This window comes from Nycticebus coucang, chromosome 8, assembly GCF_027406575.1.
Source record: "Nycticebus coucang isolate mNycCou1 chromosome 8, mNycCou1.pri, whole genome shotgun sequence".
Lineage (NCBI taxonomy): Eukaryota > Metazoa > Chordata > Mammalia > Primates > Lorisidae > Nycticebus > Nycticebus coucang.
In genome coordinates, this window is record NC_069787.1 from 132,333,210 (window position 1) to 132,359,953 (window position 26,744).

The following is a 26,744-nucleotide window of genomic DNA, read 5'->3' on the forward strand; positions in this document are numbered from 1 at the left end:
CATGACCCTACCTACAGGGAAAAATTATTCAACAATTAAATTCAACGAAATATAAGTTAAATGGAAAAACTGTGATAAAATGCTAACTAACACCATCTTCAGGGTCAAAAAACAAAGGAAAAGTGTCTACTCAGGGCCGAGGAAAGGAAATTGCGATCCACCCAATACCTAGTTAATGTGCCAATTGGCTATAAAAATAAAAGACACTATCAACATAATCAAACGTTCTCAAGATGAATCAAGGCTCGACATTGTAAAGTTATGGGGGAAAAATGCTGGTACTGAACATTTATTTAATCCATACAAATGTTCACTAAGAAAAAAAGGAAATAAAAAGGAATCTTAACAAAATAAGGAATTATCACAGGGATGTATTCAATACTGTCTAGATTAGCATGAGGTTTTTAAAAATAAATAAATAAGAGCGGTGCCTGTGGCTCAACAGAGTAGGGCGCCGGCCCTATATGCCAGAGTGGCGGGTTCAAACCCAGCCCTGGCCAAAAACTGCAAAAAAAAAATAAATAAATAAATAAATAATAATAATAAAAATAAAATAAAATAAAGAAATAAGTCCTCATCTCTTATTATAGGGATTTAATCAGCACTGTCTAAAACTAAAGCATGGGGTGGGGGAAACAGTGCACTAGAGGCAGCGTGCCAGCATGCCATTCCCAGGGAAGAAGGCAGCTCCCATGCAGATTGCTCTTCTCTGAAGCAACCCTGTGAAATCACTGAAAAGCCACCCAGAACACTCAGTGTGGAAACAAAGTGACGAGATGACATATATAACAAGATCAGAGAGCGTGAGGGGAACGACAGCAGACTGGGGCGTGGGGGCGCCAGGCTTGCCCTGCGGGTGCAGTACAAGTTTAACTGCAAGACAGCTCCCACCACCCCACCCCCAGACAGGCCTCTTACCTAGTCAGACCAGGGATCTGTCTGGAGTCTGCAGAGACTGTCCACCAGACAACTGGCATGATGGGGACTGGTCAACAGCTAAAGTCATCCTGGAATCTCAGGTGCACCTTGCTGAGTCTACACCGGGGTGAGGAGAGAGTGTATTGATGTGTGGCTTCCCTGAACCACACCTTAGAACTTGAAGCTAAGCACTTTTCCTATAGACCTCGATGGAATCAGAGGATAGGAACTGAGCAGAGCAAAGCAGGCTCCAACCTGGAAAGCTTTAAGTGACTGCTTCAGCTGGTCCTGGGTGGGGCATGACCTCTGCCCACCCAAGCTGGCATCCATGAGGCACCTGTGCCTGCAGACTGTAGCTCATTCAGCCCTGATTCTGCTTTCTAGACCCTGGCTGCCTCCTCCTGCCTGCTTGGCTCTGATCCTGTCCTCCAGCTCGGATTGGCCCACCATCTACACAGCCCTGCTTCTGGCTAAGAAGCCCTGCTCAGAAGGTTTGCTTCCAAGGACCCCAGTCCTGACTCTGAGGCTCTCATGCTAGGCACAGTACCTCCAACCTTAGGGGCTTTGGGTGGCTATTTCAGCAGGTCTTGAGAGGAGTGTGGAGCGCTCTGTGGCCCCAGCACATCAGGGCTGACCTCTGCCTACCTGACTTGACATCCACTGGGCACCTGTGCCTGTGTAACGGCTTGTCACTTGCTTGGACTCAACTCTGCCGTCTAGGCCCCACTACCTCCCACCTGCTTGGCCCCAACTCCACCCTTTAGATAGGATCAGTCTCACCAAATGTGCAGCCCTTCTAGCTCAGAGGCCCTGCTCAGAAGCTCTATTTCCAGGTCCTCCCAGTCCTGGCTGTGAGGCTCTCCTGCAAAGGCGCAGCAGGCTCTGAGATTTTGCATGACCACTTTGGGATGTTCCTTTGTGGAGCTAACCAATCCCAAAACTAGCAGAAGAAAAGAAAAACCAAGATCAAAGCAGAACTAAATGAAATTGATAATAAAAGAAATATTCAGAAGATTAATGAAGCAAAAATTTAGTTCTTTGAAAAGATAAACAAAATTGATAGGCCTTGACTAGATTAACCAGAAGCAGAAAAGGAAGGAATCTAAAAATCTTAATCAGAAATGAGAAGGGTGGGCATTTTTCCTTTCTTTCTGTGGGACATCAAGCCATTTTCTTGCTCCTTTTTCTCCCGCCCCACCTTCTCCTCCCTCACTCCCTGCTCTCTTCTTGCTCTCTTTCTCTTCTCTTTCCCCCTTCTCTCTTTCTAATATAAAATAAACTTATAATTTTAGGTCCTAGAAAAAGAAATGAGAAGTGTCAAGCACAACTACTACCACAGAAATACAAAATACCATCTCTGAATACTATAATAGTCCCTCTGCATATAAACTCGGAACATAGAAGAAATGGAAAAATTCCTAGAAACACACAGCCTCCCTAGGAATAATTAGGAAGAAATATAAAGCTTGAGCAGACCAAGATCAAACACCAAAACTAAAGCAGCAAATAAAAAAAATAAAAAAGAATAAACCAAAAAAACCTTTCAACAAAAAAATTTCCTGGATTAAATGGTTTCACATCCGAATGTTACCAGACCTACAAAGGATTGTTATATATACTGCAGAAATTATTCCTATGATTGAGAAGGAAGGAACCTGCCTGAACACTTTTCACAAAGTCAATATTGCCTTGATATCAAAGCCAGAAATGGGCACAAGAATAACAAAAACGTACAGACCAGCCGTTCTCAACCTGTGGGTTGTGACCCCTTTGGAGGTTGAATGACCCTTTCACAAGCATCACCCAAGACCATCCTGCATATCAGATATTTACATAACGATTTCTACCAGTAGCAAAAGTACAGTTATGAAGTAGCAACAAAAATAATTTTATGTTGGGGTCACACACAACATGAGGAACTGTATTAAAGGGTTGCAGCATTAGGAAGGTTGAGAACCACTGTTATAGACCAATATTCCTGATGAATAGAGATGCAAAAATTCTCGATAAAATTCTCACGAAATGAATTCAGTTACATATCAAAACATTATCCACTTGACCATGTGTGCTTTATCCCAGAGATAGAAGGATGGTTCAACATATTCAAATAAATAAATGTAATCTACTGCATAAATACAAGCAAAAACAAAGACCATATGATCATCTTAACAGATGCAGAAAAAGCATTTGACAAAATTCAGAACCTTTTCTGATAAGAACACTTAACAAAATAAGCATAGATAGAACTTACCTCAAAATTATAAAAGTGACATTTGACGAACCACAGTCAACATCATACTGAATGGGGAACCGAAAGCATTCTCTCTAAGAATTGGAGCCATACAAGATTGCCCACTGTCACCACATTGACTGAGCATAGCACTGGCGCTCTTAGAGCAATCAGACAAGAGAAGAAAATCAGGGGCATCCAAATCAGGACAGAAGGAACCAAATTATTACTCTTTCCTGACAATATGATCATAATGTGTCAAAAACCCCAAATATTCTACCAAGAGTCTCTTGGAATTGATACACTTAGCAAAGTATCAGATTACAAAATCAATATATACAAATTGAAGCATTTATATATGCAAACAGCAGTCAAACAAAGGATCAAATCAAAGTCTCAATAGCTTTTAACTCATCGACTAGGAAAATCAGATATCTAGGAATATATTTTTAAAAGGAGGCGAAAGATGTTTACAGGGAGAACTACAAAATATCGAGTAAGAAAAGTTCAGAGGCTGCAAACAGATGGGAAAATGTAACATGTTCGTGGATTGGCAGAATCAACATTATTGAAATGTCTACACTACTCAAAGTGATTTACGTGTTCAGGGAAACGCCCATTAAAGTACTGACATCATGTTTCACAGATTTGGTAAAAAATAGTTCTACACTTCATACAGAATCAGAAAAGACCCCAAATAGCTACAGCTACCTTAATCAATAAGAAAAAAAATTGGAAGGCATCCCTTTATCACACTTTAAGCTATACAACAAAGTTATGGTAACCAAAACAGCATGCTACTGGCACAAAAACAGAGGTATATACCTCTGGATCAGATAGAAAACCATCTTCATATTTCCCCCTGATCTTTGACCAAGCAGACAAAAAAAAAAAAAAACACTATTTAATAAATGATGCTGGGGAAACTGGGTAGCCACATAAAGAAGACTGATACAGACTCCGCACCTATCCCCACTCACAAAATTTAAGTCTTGATGGATAATAGACTTAAATCTAAGACATAAAACTGTAAGAATTCTAGAGGAAAATCTTGAGAAGAATCTTACAGGCATCAACTTAGGCAAACAATTCATAAAGAAGACTGCAAAGGTAATTACAGCAACAACAAAAATTAGCAAATGAGACTTGATTTGAAAGATTCCACACAGCCAAAGAATCAATCAATAGTGTGAATAGACAAGTTACAGATTGGGAGAAAATATTTGCATGCTACACATCCTATAAAGGTCTGATAACCATAATCTATAAGGGACGTCATCAAATCAGCAAGAGAAAATCAAACCCCTTAAAAAAATGGGGAAAAGACATGAACAGAAACTTATGTCAAGAAGATTCATTAATGGCCAATAAGCATATGAAAAAAACATCTCTAATCGTCAGCAAAATGCAAATCAAAACCACAGTATATCACCTAAGTCCAGTAAGAATCGCTCTACAAAAAAAGTCTCAAAACAGCATATGCTGGTTTAGATGCAGAGAGAAAGGAAATCTGAGTAGATATTTACAGAATAAATTCATGGGGAGCATAAATACATTTTCATAAATTATTGCATCTTTCCTTCAATCTATCCATCTTTCTAACAAGGTATTCTTATATATACATTGATGATATAGACACATTTTGAACGATGCTCATTCAATGTTAATTATTATTTTCAGATTTTGTGAGGGCTTTTGGTTTCTTTTGTGTGTGTTTGTACTGCTTGAAATTTACTAAACAAATATGCATTTTAGAAAAATAGTGAGGTCATTATTCTAAGGTCAAAGAAGAAGACCACTAACAAAACAAACAAACAAACAAAAAAAAAAAACAGAAAGAAAAAAAAGAAAAGAAAAAGAAAGAGCAAATGTGGAATACCCAGGACCAGAGACTTTTCCAGCCTGTGTCTTAAATCTGCAGCTGGCTTCTTCCACACTGAGTGAATTGACTTCCTGATGAAAATAGAAGGATCACTTTCCCTGATGCTTCATTACCGAGCCAGACTTACATATTCAAAAATATGGTTGCTATTTGCTAGATGATGTTCATTAAGGTTAGAAATAGAATGCACCAGTGTAATTTCTCCTTAAGCTGTGGTCTGACAGCTGACAGTACCCACATTACCTGGGCAGCTTGTTAGCTGTGCGGAATCTCACCACATCCCAGACATACTGAATCTGAATCTGCATTTTATTTTTTATTTTATTTTTTTATTTTTTTTTTTTTTGTGGTTTTTGGCCGGGGCTGGGTTTGAACCCACCACCTCTGGCATATGGGACCGGCGCCCTACTCCTTGAGCCACAGGTGCCACCCTGAATCTGCATTTTAATAAGATCCCCTAAAGAACTGTGTATACATCAAGGCTAGAAAAGTGGTGCTTTAAAAAAGATTTTAAGCCCAATTCTCCAAGAGTGTTGGATGGCAGCTTTCATAAAAATATGGAAACTAACCCTTCACTGGGTTTGTAGAAAGGTTAGAAACGTATTTTCTCCTGCTCCCATCATGGTCCTCATGCCACAGTTCAGCTTTGTGTTACGGAGGCCACGGAGACAACCTCTGATGTGCCCAGGACTCACACATTTTTATAACATTTTCAGGGTGATATTAAGATATACAAGAAAGCAGACACAAAAAAATTGATCATTAAAGAGAGGAAGGGGATGTCTTTTTTCTTCGCTTGCTTGTTTGCTTTGTATAGTGGGATGCAAAGAATTAGGCAGAGGGCAGAGTTAACAAGTTAACATTAATGACAATGAAAAAATACCATTACCTGAAAGGTTACTCAGCCCATTTAATTCTTTTTCCAAACTGTCTAAGGTTTGTTGATCAGCAGTGTCATCTAAGAAAAGCTCATACTGGTCATTTCTATCAATATATTCAATTTCTGAAATTTCAGAAGCAGCTCTAGATAGCGACCGAGCGGCTGCACTCCTTGATCTGAGATGAGAGGATGAAAGGCAGCTGGAGCTTCTTTTAACAGAGCTCAAAAGTGGTAAATTCACTGTTGAAGGTCTCCATGGTTTCTGGCCTAAAAGGAAAAGTATAAAATTTTTAAAACTTGAAATGAGTATTTTTAAAGATGCAGAACACCAGCCCCCTGCACAAAGAGCATTTAATTTCATGCAACAGAGTTTATGAGAAAACCAGCCTTTGATTATTTATTATCCATTCTAATTAACCATAATTTCTTAATCTCAGTTATTTTCCCAATATCATAAGGAACACTTCTTCCTAATTATTTTTTGTAATTTTTCTGCAGGCAGAAAAAAGAGAAACTGCCAAGAAATTGACAATGTGAAGGAAATAGATCAATATTTGGAATCACACCCTCCCCCTAGACTTGGGCCAGATGAAATAGAGCTCCTGAACAGACCAATCTTGAGATTGGTCTTTCTTTGATCTTTGAGATCAAAGAAACAATAAAAAATCTCCCAACGAAAAAATGCCCTGGTCCGGATGGTTTCACACCAGAATTCTATCAAACCTTCAAAGAAGAGCTTGTTCCTATATTGCAGAAATTATTCCCAAAAATTGCGGAGGAAGGAATCTTCCCCAACATGTTCTATGAAGCAAACATCAACCTGATACCAAAACCAGGAAAAGACCCAACTAAAAAGGAAAACTTTAGACCAATATCACTAATGAATATAAATGCAAAAATTCTCAAGAAAATCCTTGCCAATAGATTACAGGTTATCATCAAAAAAGTCATACATCATGATCAAGTAGGTTGCATCCCAGGGATGCAAGGCTGGTTTAATATACTTAAGTCCATAAACATTATTCGCCGTATCAACAGAAGCAAAAACGAAGCCCATATGATCCTCTCAATAGATACAGAAAAAGCATTTGATAAAATCCAGCATCCTTTTATAATTAGAACACTAAGAGTTTAGGCATAGGTGTCACATTTCTTAAACCAATTGAAGCTATCTATGACCAAAACCACAGCTAATATTTTACTGAATGGAGTTAAACTGAAAGCTCTTCCACTTAGATCTGGAACCAGACAAGGTTGTCCTCTGTCACCTTTACTTTTCAACATAGTGCTGGAAGTTCTAGCCAATACAATTAGGCAAGACAGGAAAATAAAGGGCATCCAAATGGGTGCAGAGGAGGTCAAACTCTCCCTCTTTGCTTATGATATGACCTTATACTTAGAAAACCCCAAAGACTCAATCACAAGACTCCTGGAAGTCATAAAAAAATACAGTAATCTCTTAAGATATAAAATCAATGTCCACAAGTTAGTAGCCAAGATGAGAAGCTAATTAAGGACACAACTCCCTTCACCATAGCTTCAAAGAAAATGAAATACCTAGGAATATACCTAACAAAGGAGGTGAAAGACCTCTATAAAGAAAATTATGAAACCCTAAGAAAGGAAGCAGCAAAGGACTTTAACAAATGGAAGAACATACTATGCTCATGGCTGGGAAGAATCAACATTGTTAAAATGTCTATACTCCCCAGAACAATCTACCAATTCGACGCCATCCCAATTAAAATACCAACATCCTATTTTCAAGACTTGGAAAAAATGTTTCTGCATTTTGTATGGAACCAGAAAAATCCCATGTAGCTCAGGCAGTTCTTAGTAATAAAAACAAAGCTGGAGTATCACCATCACAGATTTTAGGCTGTATTACAAAGCCATGATGGTCAACACAGCATGGTACTGGAGTCAAAATAGAGACATAGACATTTGGAATCAAATAGAAAACCAGAAAGCAAAATCAACAACTTACAACCACCTAATCTTCAATAAACCAAACAAGAACGTCCATTGGGGGAAAGACTCCCTATTCAATAAACGGTGCTGGGAGAATTGGATATCCACATAGAAAGGACTGAAACTGGATCACACCTTTCTCCACTCACAAAAATTGATTCAAGATGGATAAAATACTTAAATTTGAGGCATAAAACAATAAAAATCCTCAAGAAAAGAATAGGAAAAACACTGGAAGATATCGGCCTGGGGAAAGACTTTATGAAGAAGCCTGCCATGGCAATTGCGACAACAAAAATAAACCAATGGGATTTAATTAAACTGAAAAGCTTCTGTACAGCCAAGGAGACAACAACCAAAGCAAATAGACAACCTACCCAACAGGAAAGGATATTTGAATCAGACAAAAGCTTACTAACTAGGCTCTAAAAAGAACTCAAATTAATCCACATGAAAAAAGCCAACAATCCCATACATTAATGGGAAAGAGAGATGAATAGAATCTTTTCTAAAGATGACAGACGAATGGCTAGCAAACACATGAAAAAATGCTCATCATCCCTAATTATTAGAGAAATGAAAATTAAAACCATCCTGAAATATCATCTAACCGCAGTGAAAGTGGCCCATATCACAAAATCTCAAAACTGCAGATGCTGGCGCGGATGTGGAAAGAAAGGAACACTTTTACACTGCTGGTGGGACTGCAAACTAATACAACCTTTTTGGAAGGAAGTATGGAGAATCCTCAAAGCACTCAAGCTAGACTTCTCATTTGATCCTGCAATCCCATTACTGGGCATCTATCAAAAGGGCAAAAAAAAACCCTTTTATTAGAAAGACACTTGTACTAGACTGTTTATCGCAGCTCAATTTACAATCGCCAAAATGTGGAAACAGCTTAAATGTCCCTCAACCCAGGAGGCAAGCTGTGGTATATATATATACACCATGGAATACTATTCAGCCGTTTAAAAAAATAGAGATTTTGCAGCATTATTCTTAGTGAAGTATCTCAGGAATAGAGAAGCATAAATCCTATGTATTCAACTTTGATATGAGGACAATTAATGACAATTATTGACACGGTGGGGCATGGGGGTAGGGGAGAGCAGACAGAAGAGAGAAGAAGGGAAGGGGTGGGGGAAAGGAAAAGAAAATAGTGACTAATTCTCACATAAATTGGATTTAATTTTGACCAAAATACATTATTTGAACAATAATTTTTATTTTTGTTTTATTTTTATTTTATTTTTATTAAATCATAGCTGTGTACATTGATATGATCCTGGGGCATCATTCAGTAGCTTCACAGACCGCTTGACACACTTTCATCACACTGGTTAACATAGCCTTCCTGGCATTCTCTCAGTTACTGTGCCAAGACACTCACATTCCACATTTACCAAGTTTCACATTGGTGGGATTACACCAACAATAATTTTTAATTCAACTTGTTAATATGTTGTTTAGGATAAGTGAACTCATTTATAAGTGAAATATGTAATTTTTCTTTATAATAATATATTTTTTTCCAATTTTAATATCAGGTATATCCAGATGAAGTAGAATGAATTTGAAGTATTTCCTCTTTTTCTATTGTCTATAAGATTTGGTATGATCTGTTTTTTGAAATGATCTTCTATTTTTATTTCTAAATATTACTTGTCTATTTTTTGAGACTTTGGGAAAAAAAACAGGACGTTGACTGATTAACTCCATACTGAACCTCAGAGTCAAAGTATTCTACGATAGACATACTTTTATCTGACAGTGTGAATGTTACTTTTTTTACATTATTACTATTATTATTGCTCAAAATTTCATTGCAGCAATCATCTGATTTCTTTTCCAAATATATTAATCTTCATTCGTTCTTTACCGGGTTTTTCTTTCTAGTCCTTATCTTAAACATTGTTATTGTTATTAAATTTTAAGCCTCGTTAATTTTTTGAAGGCAAAAAGTGAAAACCAAATAAAGATATGTATAGAGAAAATTAAAAAAAGAAAAAAGAAAAACCAATTTTCATATTAGGTAATGCAAACTGTAAACCGGGTTAGCTGCAGACAAAACAACACATGATTTTATAATCCATCTTGAAGCCCATCACTGTGCCTCTATTCTAAATTCTAGGACAATATCACACTACACCTTGTAAGAGAAAACCCACAAAATAGACACCATGAGTCCTGGTGAACGAGTTTACTTGATGGTGTGTGATTCCTTCTTATATGATAGTTAAGAAATGAAGACAAAAGAGGTCAAGGTGCAAAACCTGGTGAACTTTTAGACCAACATAGACTTTAAAGAACTTGAGATGATATCTCCAATTTCCCTAAAAATGAGCTCCCTATCTGCTGCAGGAGGAGGAACGGTGTGGACGCATTCCCGAAGTCAGGTCCACACTAGGTGACCGTACTGCACCAGCTGGAAGGCACAGCTTGGTCTCCATCTGTTTTAAAGGCTGACTTTGTTGGTTCCTTCAACATACATGTTTTTCCCGCAGTAGGAAAAAATAACTTCTTCAAATCTTACACTGACATAACATAAAGAGTTTATAAATTTTGTTATTTCTCACAAAAGATTGTTCAATAAGGCCAAGGTAATTTTCAAAGTACTAATTAAAAATTTTCCATGGAATATTGTACAGCCATAAAAAAAGATGGAGACTTTACCTCTTTTATGTTTACATGGATGGAGCTGGAACATATTTTTCTTAGAAAAGTATCTCAAGAATGGAAGAAAAAGTATCCAATGTACTTAGTACTATTATGGAACTAATATATAATCACCCACACATTCATACCAATGATAAAATAGCCCAGAAAGAAGCTAAGAAGAGGAGGGTGAGGTCAGGGAAGGGGAGGGTGATCGGTGGAACCTCACCTACTGTGTGTATTGCAAGGGTACATGTCAAATTTATTAAGAGTAGAGTAAAAATGTCTTAACACAACAATTAAATTAGTGAGGTGAAGGCTGTGTTAACCAGTTTTATGTAAGCTTTCCAAATTGTATATAAAATCAGCACTTTGTACCCCATAAATGCAGTAATGTACACAGTTATGATCTAATAAAATACATAAATAAAAATAAATATGTCTCCATCATGGTAAAACTTAAAGACATTTAGAACTCTTATTTTTAAAAGAGTAAGATGTTTTTACTAAAGACAGGGCTTCTGCCAACAAAGACAAAGAGCCGGTAAGTTAACACAGACGCCCTTCAGAAAATCAGAGGCACGCAGCTGCCTGCTGAACTCTCACAACATCCGATGGCCACAGCAGTTAACAGTCATTGATCCCAACTGGGGAAAAAACCCTCCGCAAAGGGGCCAGGCTTGTCCTCGACAAACAGCAGACATAGGCCACCTGCCTTTGTGGAGATATGCCCAAAGTGTAATTTAAAGAAACCAGAACACAGACAGAGACGAAAGAGGGTTTGATTTGGTCCTTCATTTTATTTGTTTATTGCCTGTTGTTCTTTTGGCTCATTCTATAATTCTCTGTGATGTTTAATGTATAAGGTTAGTACTGTTATTGCTAAGGTTATGATTTTACACAACCAGAAGACTCACACTAATTAAAAATGCCACCATCATTCCATAATTTTTTTAAAGCCCAGTTTGTGGATTGTAAACATAAGAAATTGTCTTAACACAATAACTAAGAAAATGCCGTGAAGGCTACATTAACCTTATTGATGAAAATACTTCAAATTGTATATAAGACCTGCACATTGTACCCCATGATTGCATTAATATACACAGCTATGATTTAATTTAAAAAAAAAAAAAAGCAATAAATTACTTTTGGAGCAAGTGTACCCTGACTGGCAATGTCATCCTAGGAACTTATTAATACTGATCAGAGTCACATTTTAAAGGCAATAAAATACATTTTACTTGGTGTTAGATAAAGACTATATGCTCTGAGATTACTAATGAAACTATGCCAAATATTAAGAAGATAAGATTCAACGGTGCCTTGGGGTTATATTAATATGTTACAAGATACTGATAAGAATATCAAAAATACGAATCGTTCACTGGAAGTATTTAGTAGAGTGATAATTGTTATTACTATCTTAAATGTAACTTCGGCATTAGATGAATTATATTAATAATTATAGCAATGTGATTTTTGGGTAGTATTTTAATAACAAAAACATACTTATCCAAAGACCAAGTATTTTAATTCCAATAAAGGCTATAAAAATTACAATTTATTGACATTTTTGCCATGCTATATAAAATACTAAGAATTTATACATAAAAAAGAAATGTTTTCTAACATTTCTTGAAACACATGAAAATTTTATTCAGCAGTCTGATTTTGGGGAAACACTGCAAAACTGGGCAGCCTAGAAACCACTGTGTCACCGCACTGCAGGAGAGGTCACTTATGACATGAAACTAAGGAATCAGACAGTATAATGTCATAAAGACTCTTCAACTCTGAGAACTTGTGAATTAACACTCAACCCAGTTCAGTTGTAAAATGATTTTATCAGCTCCTGAAGCTCACAGGCACCCATGTCAGCATCAGGGTACTCAAAGGAGATGGGAATCTAGCCGTTCCCGTGAGCAGGTGCAACGTGGCTGGTTTCATTCAGCCGGTGCTGCCGCCCAGCTGCAGACCTCACAGGCCCAGGTCGCGCCTCCTGTGGCTACTTGTGCAATTAAGGGACGTGCCCATTTGTGCAGGTGACCCTGGGGTGCAGTGGGAAAGGTAGGGGGCTGAGTCCTGGGCAGGGAGCCCCATGCTCTCCAGTGAGGGGTAGCAGCCTGTGTGCTTGGTTCCACACAGCCAGTGTATTCACTGTTGCAGAGAAAGTTGGACAGTGAACTTCACTTTGGCTAGTAGGATAGGAGCTGCTTATCATGTGTCCCCACACACGCTCAGGCTCTCCGAGAGGCTCCCCGGAGGTACAGGAGCAGTAAGACTCTGGTTCCAAGCTAACCTCCGAACCACAAGACAGCTCTGACCCAGGCAGCATAAAACAGAACCCGGATCATAACCTTCACCTCTTTGCCTTTTTCTTTTCATGACAAGGGGGCTTGTTGGTTGTCTATGATGAACATATCTTGCTCTGTAAGCCTATATCTTGTTCGGATTCTGTAAACCTATCCTCTTTCTCAATAAAACTTGTCTCGTGCTTGCCTTAAAATGAAGTGAAGGAGACAGTGCCCTTGTCCTCAAGGTGAACTCCACATGAACACACAGCCCGACCGTCCTGCTCCCTAACTCAGGAAGCTTTCCTACCACCAGGATGCCCCAGTGGACAGGAGGGGCTGGTCCCTGCTTTCTGCCAACTGAGAGTGGGAGGCAGAAGGGAAAATAAAGACAATGTTAGATGTCAGTAGACTCTAAGAGAAAGAAAAACAAAGGTAAACACAACAGAGGGACTGAAAGCGCAGCATTAGGTCGGCTGATCTCAGAGGGCCTTCCAAGGAGGCAGCGTCTGGGCTGACATCAATGGGAAAGAGCCAACAGCTGGGGAGAGGAGTGAGGGGGACGTTCACAGCATCCTGGTCAGAGCAAAGAGCAAACTCCAGGCTAAATGAGTAAGCACAGCCTGGTTAAAACAGTAAGGAAGCCCTGGTGGCTACCAGGTGGGGAGGATGGAGATAAGAGAGGTGCGTAGCCAGCTCCAATATGGCCATGTGATGCACCGTAAGGAATCCACATTTCTCTTCCTTCTCTAGAAAGGTATGGGTCCCTTTTAGGCCACAAAATGACATGGTAAAATTTATGGTTTAAATTTATGGAAAGTGTGATTCACACCCTATAAACCACAAATACAAAAATCTTATAACTATGAATATAAAAAATTCATTCACTGACTATAAACAACAGAATTTGGTGGACATTCATCACAACAGTGTGGCTTTGGGAGGGGTGAAAGGAAAAATGAAATACTCATGAGAGATCAGTGCAGGTAAAAGTGGTGAGATTGGAAGCTTGATGTTGGAGCTGTAATCAGCAGAATCCAGGGATCCATAGGATGTGGTGAGGGAGGTCAAAATGACTCCCAAGCTTCAGACTTCATCACGTTTGGATGGTGTTGCCCTTGGCAGGGACAGGAGGACGGGGTGGGGAGTGTCAGTGAACTTGCTAAACACTCAGAGCTATCATGTGTGCAGCTGCTGTGTTTATACACTCACAAACTTTAAAATCTAAGGACATGGCAATTCCTTTACATCCTGGAATCAGTTCAAAATATAACATTTCAATAACTTGTGGCAGAGCCAGGAAAATTTTATTTTATTTTGTGCCACTATCCTCATCCAGAAAGCCATTTTTCCACTCCCCTAACTGGTAAATGTTACCACTTTTTAAAGAATTTTTTAACTGAAATGTCACTTAATCTCTAACTTGTTGCCAATCTATACTTTTCAATGGAAAAATCATTATTTTATCATCTCTATTCCTAATAAAACTGGGTGTTTGTCTACCTGTTACAAATAATAAAACATACCATCATTAATTAGCACTCTCCAAAGTACATTATTCATAGTACTTTTATAGAATTTATATTACACTTATGGTATGATTTATGTGCTTTTCTCAGATATGATTTTTGGACTATTTAGATCAGTATAACAGAGAGTTGGGGTGATAGCATTAAAGCAATTTCTTGAGCTCCCCTCAGCCATAATGAATCAGAATCTTTAAGAGTGAGATCCCTAATCTGCATTCTAACAGGCTCCCCATGTGATTCTGCTCACACCCCTGCATGAGAGCCTCTCTGGGCTGGACTCTATGCTCTCAGGCAATAAAAACAAGAGCGTATTTTGTATCACAGCATCTGGCAGTGCTTGGCCTAAGGTAAGTGCTGTTTGTTTTTTATTGCAAATTATTGGTTTCAACTGATCTGCCCAAATTGCTACATAAAAGCATTTGGCTACTCATTTACAACAGGGACCTTGCCTAACAATGCAAACATTGTAACCTAGTCATTTGTACCCTCATATTAATCTGAAATTTAAAAAAAAGAAAAACAAAGATTTGTCTAAAGAAATTTGTTACAAATTTCTCATAGCAGGGTGTGAATTGGTTTTCGTCAATACACGGTGACTCACAACAGCTCCTTCCGAGGCAGTCAGGAACAAACAGAAGTTTCGAAGGGGCTTTAGACTTTGATGTGAGCATGTAACTAATTACAGAGCCCAAATATTTATCATAAATGGATTCTTTTTCCACTAAAAATTTTTTTATATCTGACAGATTCTCAAAATAAATGCTTATGGAAGGGATCTGAGCTAGCCAAGGAGTGTTAATCATAGAGTTTAGGGCGAGAGAGATAGATATATAAATCTAATATGTAAAGGCGAGTCATTTGTAATTAAATTTCTGGCAAAAAGCCCACTTTTGATGAGTATTCCTCTTAAACTGTGAATTCCCTAAATCCAGGGAACTAAACTTCTGTGTCCCTTCATCCCCAAGCCAGAGAGTTAATTTATTAAACACACGTGTCAAATTGCCTTAATTTCTTTTTTCTTTCGTTCTTTTTTTTTTTTTTTGGATAATTGCATTTATTTCTCTCAAATTCATTAACATTCTCCATTTTCCAGATTTTGTCTTTAACACAAAAGCGGGTGAATTCCATTCACTCACTGACACCTTTATATGATTTAATGCTAATTGTTCATTGACTAATTCATGAAGCGCCCCTAATTATTCTCCACCCAGATGGGAACATCAGATTTCCATGTTAAAGGTAAAGCAAGGCACTCAGCAATGGCCCCTATAGAAAATTTTCTGGAAGAATTAGATAACCAAGTCCTGTCCTGTCTTTACCTGTCCTGGTTACTTCAGGTTTTTATTTTTTTTTAATTTATTTTTTTATTGTTAAATCATAGCTGTGTACATTTGTGCAATCAAGGGGTACAATGTGCTGGTTTCATATACAATCTGAAATATTCTCATCAAACTATTCAAAGTAGCGTTCATGGCATTTTCTTAGTTATTGTATATAGACATTTGTATTCTGCATTTAGTAGGTTTCACCTGTACCCATTCTAAAAGGCACTGTAGGTGTGGCCCCACCCATCACCCTCCCTCCCGCCTCCCTTCCCCTCCCTTGGCCCTTTCCCCATATTCTTGGGCTATAGTTGGGTTATAGCCTTCATATGAAAGCTATAAATTAGTTTCATAGTAGGGCTGAGTACATTGGATACTTTTTCTTCCATTCTTGAGATACTTTACTAAGAAGAATATGTTCCAGCTCCATCCATGTAAACATGAAAGAGGTAAAGTCTCCATCTTTCTTTAAGGCTGCATAATATTCCATGGTATATATGTACCACAATTTGCTAGTCCATTCGTGGGTCAATGGGCACTTGGGCTTCTTCCATGACTTAGCAATTATGAATTGGGCTGCAATAAACATTCTGGTACAGATATCTTTGTTATATTGTGATTTTTGGTCTTCTGGGTATAAACCTAGTAAAGGAATTATAGGATCGAATGGCAGGTCTATTTTTAGATCTCTAAGTATTCTCCAAGCATCCTTCCAGAAGGAATGTATTAGTGTGTATTCCCACCAGCAGTGTAGAAGTGTGCCCTTTTCTCCGCATCCACACCAACATCTCTGGTTTGGGGATTTTGTTATATGGGCTACTCTTACTGGGGTTAGGTGATATCTCAAAGTAGTTTTGATTTGCATTTCTCTGATGATTAAGGATGATGAGCTTTTTTTCATGTGTCTGTAGATCGTGCATCTGTCTTCTTTAGAGAAGTTTCTCTTCAAGTCCTTTGCCCACCCTGAGATGGGATCACTTGTTCTTTTCTTGCTAATGCGTTTGAGTTCTCTGTGGATTCTGGTTATTAGACCTTTATCGGAGGTATAACCTGCAAATATTTTCTCCCATTCTGAAGGCTGTCTGCTTGCTTTACTTACTATGTTCTTGGCTGTGCAGAAGCTTTTTAGTTTGGTCAAGTCCCAGTAATGTATTTTTGATACTGCTTCAATTGCCTGGGGAGTCCTCCTCATAAAATATTCACCCAGGCCGATTCCTTCAAGAGTTTTCCTTGCACTTTCTTCAAGTATTTTTATAGTTTCATGTCTTAAGTTTAAATCTTTTATCCAGTGAGAGTCTATCTTAGTTAATGGTGAAAGGTGTGGGTCCAGTTTCAGTCTTTTACAGATTGCCAGCCAGTTCACCCAGCACCATTTGTTAAATAAGGAATCTTTTCCCCATTGAATGTTTTTAATTGGGTTGTCTAAGATCAAATAACGGTAATTAGCTGGATTCATCTCTTGGTTCTCTATTCTGTTCGAGACATCTAATTCTCTGTTTTTGTGCCAATACCATGCTGTTTTGATCACTATCGATTTATACTACAGTCTCAGGTCTGGTAGTGTGATTCCTCCTGCTTTGTTTTTATTTCTGAGTAATGTTTTGGCTATTCGAGTTTTTTTCTGATTCCATATAAAACGAAGTATTATTTTTTCAAGATCTTTAAAATATGACAATGCAGTTTTGATAGGACTTGCATTAAAATTATGTATTGCTTTTGGTAGTAGAGACATTTTAACAATGTTGATTCTTCCCAGCCATGAGCATGGTATGTTTTTCCGTTTGTTAACATCTTCAGCTATTACTTTTCTTAAAGTTTCATAGTTGTCTTTATAGAGATCTTTCACACCCTTTGTTAGATAAACTCCCAAATAATTCTTCTTCTTTGGCACTACTGTGAAAGGAATAGAGTCCTTGACTATTTTTTCGGCTTGGCTATCGTTGGCATATATAAAGGCTACATGGGTGTTGATTTTGTAGCCTGAGATATTGCTGTATTCCTTGATCACTTCTAAACGTTTTATTCTAGAATCCCTAGTGTTTTCCAGATATATGATCATGTCATCCGTGAAGAGTGAAAGTTAGATCTCTTCTGATCCTATGTGGATACCCTTGATCGCTTTTTCTTCCCTGATTGCAATGGCTAAAACTTCCCTTACGATGTTAAAGAGCAATGGAGACAATGGGCAAGATTGCCTGTTCCTGATCTAAGTGGAAATGATTTCAATTTAACTCCATTCAATATGATATTGGCTGTGGGTTTGCTGTAGATGGCCTCTATTAGTTTAAGAAATGTCCTTTCTATACTAATTTTCTTAAGTGTTCTGATCATGAAGGGATGCTGGATATTATCAAAAGCTTTTTCTGCATCAAGTGAGAGAATAATATGGTCTTTATTTTTTAGTTTGTTTATGTGCTAAATTACATTTATAGATTTATGTATATTGAACCAGCCTTGAGAGCCTAGGATTTTCTTTTTCCTGGGCTTTTCTTTTTAGGGAGATTCTGTATAGTTGATGCTATTTCAGAACTTGATATAGGCCTGTTCAACATTTCCACTTCGTTCTGGCTAATTCTTGGTAGGTGGCGTACTTCCAAGTATTGGTCGATTTCTTTCAGATTTTCATTTTTCTGAGAGTAAAGTTGCTTGTAATATTCGTTAAGAATTTTTTTAATTTCTGAGGGTTCTGTTTTACCATTTCTGATTGATGAAATTGGAGATTTTACTCTTTTATTTCCTGGTTAGTTTGGCCAAACGTTTATCTATTTTATTGATCTTTTCAAACAACCAACTTTTGGATTTATTGGTCTGTTGTATAATTCTTTTGTTTTCAATTTCATTTAATTCTGCTCTGATTTTGGTTATTTCTTTTCTTCTGCTGGGTTTGGGGTTGGAATGTTCTTCCGTCTCCAGTTACTTGAGATGTCCCATTAAGTTATTAACTTCCTCTCTTTCAGTTTCTTGAAGAAGGCTTGCAGTGCTATAAATTTCCCTTTTAGAACTGCCTTTGCAGTATCTCAGAGGTTCTGATAATTCATGTCTTCATTGTTGTTATGTTCCAAAAATTTGGTGATTTCCTTCTTAATCCCGTCCATAACCCATCTCTCCTTCAGCATAAGGTTATTTAGCTTCCATGTTCTTGTATGGGTATGCAGGTTCCTGTTGTTACTGAGTTCAACTTTTATTTCATGATGTTCTGAGAAGATGCAAGGGATAATTTCTATTTTTTTAAAATTTGCTGAGGTTAGATTTGTGGCCCAGGATGTGGTCGATTTTGGAGTATGTTCCGTGGGCTGATGAGAAGAATGTGTATTAAGTTTTGTTGGGATGAAATGTTCTGTAGGTGTCTTTTAAGTCCAGATGTTGAATGGTTATGTTTAAATCTAAAATTTCTTTGCTTAGCTTCTTTTTGGAGGATCTATCCAGCACTGCTAAAGGGGTGTTAAAATCTCCAACTACAATGGAACTGGAGGAAATCAAGTTGCTCATGTCTGTTAGAGTTTCTCTTATAAATTGAGGTGCGTTCTGGTTGGGTGCATAAATATTAATAATTGAAATCTCATCATATTGAGTATTACCTTTAACAAATATGAAGTGTCCATTCTTATCCTTCCTTATTTGGGTTGATTTAAAGCCTATTGCACCTGCGAATAGGATTGCAATGCCTGCTTTTTTCTGCTTTCCATTTGCCTGGAGTATAGATGACCATCGCTTCACCTTGAGTCTATATTTGTCTTTTAATGTAAGATGAGATTCTTGTATGCAGCAGATATCTGGCTTGAGTTTTTGTATCCAGTCAGCCAACCTGTGCCTCTTTAGAGGACAGTTCAAACCATTCACATTAATTGAGAATGTTGATAAGCCTTTCGAGAGTCCGGTGGACATTTTTAATCGTTTTGTGACTGTGGAAGTTGGAATTTGATAAAAATTTTTCTGGGTGGGTTTACTTTTGTGGTGGAGGATTACGCTGGTCTTTATGGAGGATAGGTCTGAGAATATCCTGGAGAGCTGGTTTAGTTATGGCAAATTCTTTCAACATGTAAATGTCACTAAAGTATTTAATTTCTCCATCATAAATGAAACTCAGTTTAGCTGGATACAGGATCCTGGGTTGAAAATTATTTTGTTTTAGGAGATTAAAAGTTGATGACCATCCTCTCTAGCTTGAAAGGTTTCAGCAGAAAGATCTGCAATTATTCTAATATTCTTCCCTTGTAGGTGTTGGTTTTCTTTCGTCTTGCTGCTTTCAGAATTTTCTCCTTCATATTAACTTTAGTGAAATTGATTATGATGTGTCTGGGAGATGTCTTATTCAGGTTGAATCATTATGGAGTTTTAAAACTATCTGCTATCTGAATTTCAGAATCTCTTGGCATGTCTCTTGGCATGTCTCATTCATAATCTCATGGAGAAGAGACTCTGTGCCTTGTGAAACCACTTCATCACTTATGGGGATCCCTATAAGATGAATATTGGTTTTCTTCAAATTATCCCAGAGCTCTCTGAAAGAGTGATCTGTTTTTGCCCTCCAATTCTCTTCCTCTCTGAGAGTTTGGGAGCGTTTGAAAGCCTTGTCTTCAATGTCAGAAATCCTTTCTTCTGCTTACTCCATTCTGTTATGGAGGGATTCACTGTGTTTCTCAGATCTTTGAGGGCTGCAACTTCTTGTCTCAATGTGTCAAAATCTTTGGTCATTTGGTCTTTGAATTCGTTGAATTCTTAAGACATCTTTTGGGTTACTGTTTGGAATTCTAATTCGATCTTATTTGCTATCCAGATTCTGAATTCGATTTCTGACATCTCAGCCATTTGTTTGTGCATGGGATCTTGTGCTGTGTCTGCCCCATTGATCCTTGGGGGAGTTGATCTGCTCTGATTATTCATATTGCCAGAGTATTTCCTTTTATTTCATCTCATGATTGTTTTTCACCATTGCCTCTTGCCATCCTCAGAGTTGGGGTGGTGTCTCTCTGAGATTAGACCCGGGGGGATCACTCTACTGTTACTGGATCTTTGTAGGGAGTGACCCTGTGTAGCTCTTCTGGGGCTTCCCCAGCCAGGGAGTTCTGGTTGTGGGAGGAGCTCCGGGGTGTGACACCCCCGGATCCAGCAACAGGGTATAGGGTGGTGCACACAGTTCTGGGAGTGCCTGGCGCCCAGTGACTTTGGCACAGAGGGCCCAATGCTCCAGCAGTCTCTGGCCTGGAGAAGTGCTCCACACAGAGGCAGGGAGGACTCCAGAGGGCACTCGGTTACCAGAGTCCCTGGCCAGAGGAGCAGTTGGAGTGGAGGCAGGTAGGGTACAGGAGGGAGGACACAGGGTTGCGCAGCTCCCGGAGTTCCTGTTCAGGGCATGGGGAGGCCCACCGGGCAGGTTAGCTGGTCCCTGCGCAGGTCTTACCAGGTCTGGGAGGGCTCGGCTCCTCCGAAGGTCCGGGAGGGTCCCGGCGCAGCTCTTACCAGGGTCCAGGAGGGTGCTGATCATGGGTCCTGGTGCAGCTCTTCTGGAGGTCCAGGAGGGTGCTGATCACAGGTCCCAGCGCAGCTCTTCCAGAGGTGGGAGGGTGCCCATTGCGGGTCCTGGTGCAGCTCTTCCTGAATTGCCTTAATTTCTTAGTTATCTACTGCAACTTTCTATGAAATTCAGCATGAATCAAACCAACTTCAGCAGATATAATGAAATAGCAATAAAATCCTAAAAATCCTAGTGATTTTAAGGGAGTCATATAGTCTGTATAAATTTATTTGAAAAAAAAAATACAACAGACATTCAACATGCCAAAAGAATTATCCCACAGAAAACCTAACTTTGGTTAGAGAATGTAGTTAATGAACTGAAGTCAATATTCATGGTCAACACATCTGGCATTAGGTTTAGCACTGAGCCATCTAAACCCCAGCTAAAGCAAGAACCTTCACCTGAGTCCATCATTTCACACACCATGAAAGTCAAAGAGTGTGCATTTATCTGATATAAATGCACCTGCTTTCTGAGTGTGTAATGAATCTGAGCATGTCTTTTATAGGATCGTTCAAAATACCCTGAGCAACATTTTACAAATATTATTCCTAATGGATTGTTCTAGAAAATAAATAAGACTGCAATTCACGTCATTTGGGAAAAATAATGAGAACCATTGAATTTTTAGTTTTGGAAGAAAAATCCACGACATTCACTTAAAATGAATACTTAAAAGAAGTAGTAAAAGAAATAATAGTTTTTAAAAGTCCTATAATGAATGGCTTCACTGGTGAGTTTATTAACCTATAATAAAGAAGAACTAATACTTATCCTCTTCAAACTTTTCCAAAAAATTGAAGAGGAGGGACACTTAAAAATCCAGGACATTCACTTAAATTATGTTACTGAAAAAGTTAATTTTCAGGTGCTTAGTAAACAACTAAAGAAACAAATTACTGAACAAACAAGCCACCATCATAGCACAGCTGCCATAGAGTCATTCTTACCCAGCACGAGCTGTTCTCCATCTGATGTTGGATTCTGGGTACTTTGCAGAACCCCCAAGACGATGGCATTGTCAGCATTTGCACTTAAGCTATCGTCTGGGATCCATTCTCTGTCTTTGAAATGGAAAAATAGTAAGATAATATAAAATTTAAAAAGAAGAAGTCCATGATGTTACTTTATCATATTTTTTGTCTCACTGGAGAACATTTAACTGAATAAAGAATATTCATAACAATGAGATATATTATGTAACATAAAATCTCATAATTATATAATAAAAACCATTAATTTTGTATATCCTGATTTTAAAAATTAACAAAGAATTGCAAACATAATATATGTTTGAATAAAAACATACACCCACATATATATGCTTGAAACAAACATGGTAAAATGTATATTACAATACAACATATAGTAGAATAGTCTGTACATGAATAAAAATATGTGAAAACACAAAACACAAAAAACTATAGATGACACCAAGACCTAGCTTTCAAAAGGAAACCATAAAAAACATAAAAAAGAATATCTGAATAACTGTTTATATAAAACATATATAGACTGCATATATATAAATCTGAATATATGTATAACTAGTAAGGAGATTAAACCTGTAGTCAAAAATCTCTCTACAAAGAAAAGTCCTATACTGAATGGCTTCACTGGTGAGTTTATCAACCTATTTAAAGAAGAACTAATACTGATGATCCTCAAACTTTTCCAAACAATTGAAGAGGAGGGACACAAACTCATTCTACGAGGCCACCACTAACCCAATAATAAAGAAAGACACTAGAAGGAAAAAAAAAAAATGACAACACAATAATCCTTAAGAACTGTGATGCAAAAATATTCACCAAAATACCAGCAAGCCAAATTCAGCGACATATTAAAAAGAATATACACCATGATCAAGTGAGATTTATTCCTGAAATGTAAAGATATTTCAGCATGTTAAAATCCATCAATGTAATTCACCATATCAACAAAATGAAGGAAAAAAAAACAACTATGATCATTATAAATTATGCAGAAAAAGCATTTGAAAAATTCAATACTGTTTTATAAGAACACTCCGAAAACCAGGAACAGAAGGAAACTGCCTTCACATAATAAAAGCCATGCATGAAAAATTCACAGCAAACATAATCAATGGTGAAAAACTAAAAGCTTCCCTGCTAAGTTCTGGAGTGAGCAGGGGAGGCTGCTTTCACCATTTCTATCCAACACAATATTAGAACTTCTAGTCAGAACATTTAGGGAAGAAAAAAAATAAGAGGCATAAAAATTGGAGGGTAAGAAGTAAAATTATTCTTGCTCACAGATAATGTGATCTGAAGTAGAAAACTAAAGATTTCATTAAAAACAAACAAACAAACAAACACCCTGTTAGAACAAATAAATGAGCTCATCCAGGTAGCAGGATATAAAGTTAAGAGGCAAAAACCAATTGCATTTCTATAAACATTGACAATGAACAATCTGGAAAAAAATTGAGAAAGCAATTCCATTTACAATATCATTGAAAAGAATCAAACACTTAGGAATTAACCAATGGGGTAAAAGACTTGGAAAGTAACACCTATAAAGCATTACCAAAATAAATTAAAGAAGACATAAGTAATTGGAAACATGCCTATGTTCAAGGATTGGAAGACTTGAGGGTGTTAAGGTGTCAATACTACCAACACAATCAATAGATTCAGTGTAATTACCATAAAAAAAAAAACAATGACAGGCAGCACCTGTGGCTCAAAGGAGTAGGGTGCTGGTGCCATATGCCAGAGGTGGTGGGTTCAAACCCAGCCTTAGCCAAAAAAAAGGAAAAAAAAAAAAACCCAATGACATTATTTTTGTAGCAATACACAAATCCATCCTGAATTTCATAGGGAGTCACAAGGGACCCTCAGTAATAATCTTGAAAAACAAGAACAAAGCTGTAGGACTCATGCTTTCTGATTTTAAAACTTAATTACAAAGGTACACTAATCAAAACAGCATGGTACTGGCACAAAGACAGACATACAGATCCAAGGAATAGACCACCCATAAATAAACCCACACATACGGTCAAACATCGTTACAATTGCACAAAAGTTATATATAATCATGGTGTAAGACATGGCATTTTGAAATACACAAACATTGTGGAATGGCTAAATCAAGCTAATTCATATGTGCCGTACCTCACATGTTTATCAACTTTCTCATGGTGAGCACACACACAATCTATTGTCTTAGTCAAATCATTTTGGACAAGGATGCTGAGGTCTTTCAATGGGGGAGGAGGAGTCTGTTCAACAAATAGTTCTAAAATGCCTAATACTCATATGCAAAAGAATGAATCTGGAACTTTACCTAATACCACATACAAAATTAACTCAAAATGGATCAAAGACCTAAGCACACTGCCTGAGATCTAAAACTATAAAACTTTTAGAGGAAATTGTAGGGCAAAAGCTATATGATACTGGATTTGGAACTGAGTTCTTAAATACGATTCTGAAAGCACAAGAGCAAACAGCAACAAAACTTAGTACAAGTTGTACTTTAAGAAAAATGTTTAAAATCTCCATCAAAAAATATTATCAAAGAGTAAATAGGCAACCCAAAGAATGGGAAGATGCATGTCTTCTAAGGAAATAACATCCAGACTACAATGAAAAACTTAAAACTCAACAATAAAATTAGTAAACCCATTAAAAATGAGCAAGGGGCTCAAATAGATGTTTTTCTTAAGAGGGTATACAAATGGTAAAAAAGCACATGAAAAGATGCTTAATATCATTAATTGTTACAAAAATGCAAATATAAACTAACGTGATACTACATGTGCCATCTGAGATCCAGGAGAACAAGTATTTGAAAAAATAAAAAATAACAAGTATTGTCAAGAACTCTTGTGTCCTACTGGCATAAATATGAACTATGGAAAATGTTATGGCTGTTCCTCACAAAATTAAAAATCAAATTATTGTATAATATGGCAATTCCACTTTGGGGTTTATACCCAGTAGAATTTAAGGCAGAATCTTGAAGAGCTATTGTAGGACTCATGTTCTTAGCAGCATTATTCACAATAGCTAAAATGTAGAAGTCACCCCCAAGTGTCTACTGATGGCCAAGTGTTTCTGGTATATCCATTACAGTGGAGTATTATTCAGCCTTGAACAGGGGGAATGCTTCTTTAAAAACAAATACCTTTAAACTTTAACAGTGACTTACAAACTACATTCCACAGAGTCTTGGGACTGGGTGTTTCCTAAACAAGAAGCTGGACACACAGAACTTCAGACCCTCTATCTTCACTTTTTGACATTTTTTATTTCTTTATGAAATAGAAAGGAAATTCTGACATATGCTTCATTGTGCAGAAACCTGAGGACACTATCCTAAGTGAAATAAAAACTAGTCACAAAAAAGGCCAAAGTACTGTATGACTCCACTTATATAAGGTACTTAAGAGTAGTCAAAATAATAGAAAAAAGAAAGAATGGTGTTGTTAGGATCTGGGGGCAGGGAAGATGATGGCTGACTGTTTAATTGGTACAGAGTCTCAGTTTTGCAAGATAAAAATAGTTCTAGAGATGAATAGTGGTGATGTGTTTGATGCTACTGAACTATAAAATTACAAATGATTAAGATGCTAATTTATATGTTATGTATATTCTACCACAATACAAAAGTGGGGAAAAAAGGGAAATGACGGATGTCTGAGAAATTTCACAGATCCTGAGGTTTTGAGATACATTCAAGACAGAATTCAAGATCGGTGTATAATAATACCTAACAGTTGGTAGAGTGATTCAAAGAGTTTCTATTATTTCACAATTTAGTAAGAACCACATTTCTCTGAATTTAAAAATAATCTTTCACCAATTTTAACAGAGTCATGTTTATCTCCTTATGATGGTAGCCTTAAATATAAATATAAGGCAACTCACACAAGGTTAATAATTCTAGTTAGACAAGAAAGAAATTATTTCATTCATTGAACAGAATTGTTGAGTATTTCCTAATATGAAGGCAGAGTCTTAAAAAAAATGAGTTAGGGGCGGCGCCTGTGGCTCAGTCGGTAAGGCGCCGGCCCCATATACCGAGGGTGATGGGTTTAAACCCGGCCCCGGCCAAACTGCAACCAAAAAATAGCCGGGCGTTGTGGCGGGCGCCTGTAGTCCCAGCTACTCGGGAAACTGAGGCAGGAGAATCGCTTAAGCCCAGGAGTTGGAGGTTGCTGTGAGCTGTGTGAGGCCACGGCACGCTACCGACCGCCATAAAGTGAGACTCTGTCTCTACAAAAAAAAAATTAATTAAAAAAAAAATGAGTTAGAGTTAGAACACATTCTTCTTAGTAAACCATCATGAGAATGGAGAGGCAAGAATCCAGTGTGCTCAACTCTAATATGAAGCCAGTGGATGATCTAATACACACCCTCATAAGAGAAAAACTCAAATCAATTCAAGGTGGGGGGCAGGGGAATAAGGGATCCGGGAGAGGGGAGGAGGGATGGGGAGGGGTGTCATGGTGTAGGGCACGCCTCTTGGGGATGGTACACAACTATAACAAGGACTTTATCTAACAAATGCA

General features: G+C 37.7%; 1 protein-coding gene across 1 annotated transcript in view; it reads right to left on the reverse strand.

The window, feature by feature from the left end:
* ZBBX (zinc finger B-box domain containing) overlaps positions 1–26,744 on the reverse strand; it is a 122,612-nt gene that overhangs the window by 14,854 nt on the left and 81,014 nt on the right. The window contains exons 17-19 of the mRNA XM_053598858.1: positions 25,453–25,455; positions 22,153–22,266; positions 5,920–6,177 (exon numbers count right to left, since the gene is read on the reverse strand). Coding sequence (XP_053454833.1) covers positions 5,920–6,177; positions 22,153–22,266; positions 25,453–25,455 — 375 coding nt within the window. The remainder of the gene's footprint in view (positions 1–5,919; positions 6,178–22,152; positions 22,267–25,452; positions 25,456–26,744) is intronic.